Source organism: Raphanus sativus, chromosome 2 (genome assembly GCF_000801105.2).
Source record: "Raphanus sativus cultivar WK10039 chromosome 2, ASM80110v3, whole genome shotgun sequence".
Classification (NCBI taxonomy): Eukaryota; Viridiplantae; Streptophyta; class Magnoliopsida; order Brassicales; family Brassicaceae; genus Raphanus; species Raphanus sativus.
In genome coordinates this window covers 15263627-15268773 of record NC_079512.1, presented here as the reverse complement: position 1 = coordinate 15268773, position 5147 = coordinate 15263627, and the positions used below count along the sequence as shown (strand labels likewise).

Sequence of the window (5147 nt, the reverse complement as noted above, 5' to 3'; positions counted from 1 at the left end):
CGGATCAAATCGTAGTCATATTTAGAGAGATAGATAAACACTTAATATTAAAAGTTCAAAAGACAAATATTATAAAAGATGATAAAGATTGTGTCTATCACCCTAATAGCAATTATCTTAAGAGAGAAAACAAGATCAGATCTAAGATAACTAGGGTTTACATATATATAGTCTTTTAAATTAGGGTTCAATCGCTAAACGATAAAATACCAGAAGCTGAACGCTATTTTTCTGTGACTGCATTTTGACGCAAACGCGTTTAGCGTTTGGTCTTCTTCTTCATTTCCACTCCTTCTCGTCCTCGGGCTTGGGCTTCGTCGATTTGGTACAGCTCGTGCTCCTCAGTCTCTTCCACTTCAGATGCTCGCCCTCGTCTCTCCCGCATCCAAGCCGGAGCTTCTAGTCTCGCCTTCGCTACCTCCATCAAACCCGACCAGCAATCAGATTGGTAGCGAGCTCCTCTTTGGTCGAGCTCCAAATCGACCATTCTATCTTCTTCACATCGAGCGTCTCATCTTTGTCTGAGCAAGGGCTGGGCCGAGAGTGATGAATCAAGTGCCTGCCCCTTTCGTCCATTGGTCGCTGTGTTCCTCACGAACCAAAGCTCGATGTTTGGATCGAGGAAGATGAAACGAGCAAGCCACATGTGTGCTCATCGATCGCTTGGAACTCTCGGACGCTTGGATTGAGCTGGAAGGATCGAGCAGAACAGATCGAGCAATCTGGATTCTTCAATCGAACGCTCTGCAACTCACAACAGTATAGACTTCTTTTGAAATCTGTTAAAATTAAAAATTTGGAGTAGACTTTATTGTAAGTCTACTTAGCAGATTATTTGGAAGTCTACTATGATTATTTCATTATTGTTGTTTATTCTTTATTGTTTTAATAATTTTAATATATTATTTACTAAATATATTTCTTTGTTTATAATAGATGGAGTATATGATTAAACATTTTAATTCATAAAGAATTCAATTTAATTTTAAAAAATTGATTTTTTGTAACATCAATTAAAGTGGACTGAAAAAGATGTCTACAATAAAGTAGACTTTATTGTAAGTCTACCCAACCAAAACCACAAAACCCAAATCCTAAATATTTGCTTGATAACCAAAAAATCTCAATTATTGTACCAAATATTTAAATACACAAAATGTTGCACACAAAAAATTCAAACACAGAAAATATAAACTACTCAATACTACTATGAAAATTTAAATCAGTAAAACCAAAAAAAAAACTCAATCTAAAATCTAACTGTAAGAATCCAACTCTTAAAGACATAACATGTTAGAATATTTTGTTGTCAAACCATAAACATTGTCTAGCAAATAGTTTTCATCTCCAATATATTTGGCTATTTTCACCTTTAAAATAAGAAAACTATATAATAGAGATGAGTTATACTCCAATGTATTCTTCAAAAATAGTAATCTATAAATATAAAGTTAAAAATAGAAGAATGATATTTCTATAAATAGAGGTAAAAATAGAGATCTCTATTATAGAAAAGAAAATAGAGATGAGTTGAAGTAATTTTTACGTCTAAATTCTAGTATAAAGATGAAAATAACAATAGGCCAAAGATGTTCTAAAGGACAGTTGAAACCTGAGAAAGTTCAAGAGCTGTGATCACCACCAAATCTCTTTTTTCATCTAGTTTTCTCTCTCATTAGTTAGTCTAAACGACAAAATATCGTAGTTATTAAAAAAAAAAAAAAATTCATATAAACTGAGATTGTTTGTGAAAGAAATACTGGTGGTTAACCAGCGGGTTTGTGTTAGTGGTGCTTGAGGGATAATCTCAATACGACTAACCCGCAGTTCGATTCTCACTGGTCACCCGAGCTGCTTTAAATGGTAAGAATACATGGCTGCTGCAAGCCTCGTGGGTTTAGTCGATTGACCTCGGTCATCGGATTCCTGCGGTTATAAAAAATAAAATAAAAAATACTGGTGGTCGTCCTCAGTGCGCTATAGTAGAACATGGCGAGGGACATGTGCTAACCTAATTCAAAACCATGCAAATTGGGCCTCATCTGACAAAAAGGCCCAATATTTTTCTTACCACGTGTAAACCAACCACGGAAGTAGTATCCACTAAACTTGTGATTGCTTCGGCAATTTCGCATCCCTTATTTTCTGTTTAATCGACTTTTGATTGAGCAGCCGCGAAACTTTATGTTTTCCTTTTTGCAAAACTTTCCGGTAAAATCTTAGTCACCGGAAAATGTTCCTATCTCATTCTCCCCAACCAACTTATTATTCTTCCGTTAATTTCTCACCTCGCTCTTCTCCGAAACCACCTTCGTACTCCGTCGCCTTTTACAACCCTTCCACAACCTCCGCCGCCGGAGCTAAAACCTCGAACAATCATCTAATCCAATCCTTGTGCAAAGAGGGCAACTTAAAACAGGCGCTTCGCCTCTTGTCTCACGAACCAAGCCCGAGTCAACAGACTTACGAGCTTCTCATTCTCTGCTGCGGTCGCCGCCGAAGTTCCCTCTCCGACGCTCTACGAGTTCATCGCCACATTCTCGATAATGGGTCTGATCAAGATCCCTTTTTGGCGACGAAGCTTATCGGTATGTATTCGGATTTGGGCTCAGTCGATTACGCACGCAAGGTGTTCGATAAAACGCGTAAGAGAACTATTTACGTGTGGAACGCTTTGTTCCGAGCTCTTTCTTTAGCGGGTCATGGAGAAGAAGTGTTGGGTTTGTACTGGAAGATGAATAGGATCGGGGTGGAGTCTGATAGGTTCACTTACACTTACGTTCTCAAGGCTTGCGTCACATCGGAATGCACGGAGGATCATCTAGCGAAAGGGAAAGAGATTCACGCACATCTTACCCGACGGGGGTACAATTCGCATGTTTACATCATGACTACATTGTTGGACATGTATGCACGATTTGGCTGTGTGGATTACGCTAGCAATGTGTTTGATGGGATGCCTGTTAGAAATGTGGTTTCTTGGAGCGCGATGATCGCTTGCTATGCGAAGAACGGCAAGGCTTTTGAAGCTCTGAGGACTTTCAGTGAAATGATGACAGAGACCAAAGATTCATCCCCGAATTCTGTGACTATGGTGAGCGTGCTGCAAGCTTGTGCTTCCCTTGCGGCGTTAGAGCAAGGGAGATTGATTCATGGGTACATACTCAGGCGTGGGCTTGACTCCATATTGCCTGTCATCAGTGCGCTTGTGACAATGTATGGTAGATGCGGTAGGCTCGAGGTGGGACAGAGGGTATTTGATCGGATGCGTGAGCGTGATGTTGTGTCTTGGAACTCCTTGATATCAAGCTATGGCGTTCATGGATATGGAAGGAAAGCAATTCAAATATTCGAAGAGATGCTCGCCAATGGGGCTTCCCCAACCCCTGTAACATTTGTGAGCGTTTTGGGAGCTTGCAGCCACGAGGGACTTGTTGAGGAGGGAAAAAGGCTGTTTGAGTCGATGTGGACAGACCATGGGATAAAACCACAAGTCGAGCATTATGCTTGTATGGTTGATCTGTTAGGTCGGGCGAATAGGTTAGAGGAGGCAGCAAAGATGGTACAAGACATGAGGACTGAACCAGGGCCTAAGGTCTGGGGTTCCCTTCTTGGATCTTGTAGAATTCACGGTAACGTTGAGCTGGCAGAGCGTGCGAGTAGAAGGCTTTTTTCTCTTGAGCCGAAAAATGCAGGGAACTATGTGCTGTTGGCAGACATTTACGCAGAAGCTCAGATGTGGGATAAGGTTAAGAAAGTGAAGAAGCTTCTAGAATACAGAGGACTGCAGAAGCTGCCTGGTCGGTGCTGGATGGAAGTGAGGAGGAAAATGTACTCGTTTGTCTCGGTGGATGAGTTCAATCCTCTAATGGAACAGATTCATGCTCTCTTGGTTAAGTTAGCAGAAGATATGAAGGAGAAAGGGTACATACCGCAGACCAAAGGCGTGTTGTATGATCTTGAGACGGAAGAGAAAGAGCGGATAGTGTTGGGACACAGTGAGAAACTGGCGTTGGCGTTTGGGCTGATAAATACAGCGAAAGGAGAACCGATAAGGATCACCAAGAACTTGCGTTTGTGTGAGGACTGTCACTTGTTTACAAAGTTCATCTCAAAGTTTATGGAAAAGGAGATTTTGGTAAGAGATGTGAACCGGTTTCATCGGTTTAAGAATGGTGTTTGTTCTTGTGGAGATTACTGGTAACACTTAGGGGTTTATACGTTTGCTTGTGAATAATGAGCAAGGGAGAGATGTCCACTTGAGCTCCCTCTTGGACCTAATCAGGCCAAAGAAATGACAAGCAGGTTAGGCTTTACAAAATTTTCATGTAATATATGCCAACAATATCTGTTGGGGATCATTGATTGTTATAGCATACGTATTGTACTTTAGCGGCTGGAATAACGTTCCAAACACGACTGGTCTTAAACCGATCGGTTTAGGAACTGGATTGATTTGCCTCATCTTGTTAGTATACAATATCTAGGTAAAACAGTCGCCACACTTTCCTAACCTCTTTCTCTGGCTGCTTCAGACACTCTTTCTTGTGTAGCTGCGGCTGTTTAGTCTTCAGTTCTCTGTTCAGCGGCTGCTTTCTTGCGTCGCAAGTTTCTTGACTCTGCCCTTTCACCTTAACCGGAGCAACCTACAGGGCTACAATTTAGACATTTCAGAAGCGTTCTGAACCGCGGTTAAGATCCGAGAGCCCAGCAACCTACAGGGCTACAATTTAGACATTTCAGAAGCGTTCTGAACCGCGGTTAAGACCCGAGAGCCCAGTTTATCGTAGGAGCTTCCCCAGCTGGTATCTCTAGCCTTGTTAAATAAGTTCCCACGCCCTGCACATTGTCAGATAAGCTAGCAGCTTTTGAATTTGCCTCTCTAGCTATTTATCTGCTGGTGCTGCATCTCAGGATTTCTCAGCTTGGACTTTGGCTTCTTCCTCAGCTCTAGCCCTTGTGATCCCATCTGCGAGCACTTCCTCATCCCATATTCGAGGATTACATAACACTATCGTGGATGATATTTCATCAAAAAGAGTTCAGATAAATAAACATTGACTTAAGCTATAAACTCTCCATGGAGAACGCGTTTAAGATCACTACAACTTTACTAACAATACAATTTCTAAATCAACAAGAGCAGT

General features: G+C 41.3%; 1 protein-coding gene across 2 annotated transcripts; it reads left to right on the top strand.

The window, feature by feature from the left end:
- Nucleotides 1-2115: 2115 nt before the first annotated feature.
- Nucleotides 2116-5147, top strand: LOC108843625 (pentatricopeptide repeat-containing protein CRR2, chloroplastic). 2 transcript variants are annotated; one of them, XR_008941697.1, is made up of 2 exons: nt 2116-4305; nt 4536-5147. XR_008941697.1 is itself a non-coding variant. In XM_018616856.2 (1 exon), the coding sequence occupies exon 1, from the start codon at nt 2234-2236 to the stop codon at nt 4202-4204; it is 1971 nt and encodes a 656-aa protein (XP_018472358.2). In that variant the 5' UTR covers nt 2116-2233; the 3' UTR covers nt 4205-4392. The 2 variants fall into 2 exon arrangements, 1 of the variants encoding a protein (XP_018472358.2); XM_018616856.2 differs by lacking the exon at nt 4536-5147 and having other exon boundaries at nt 2116-4392.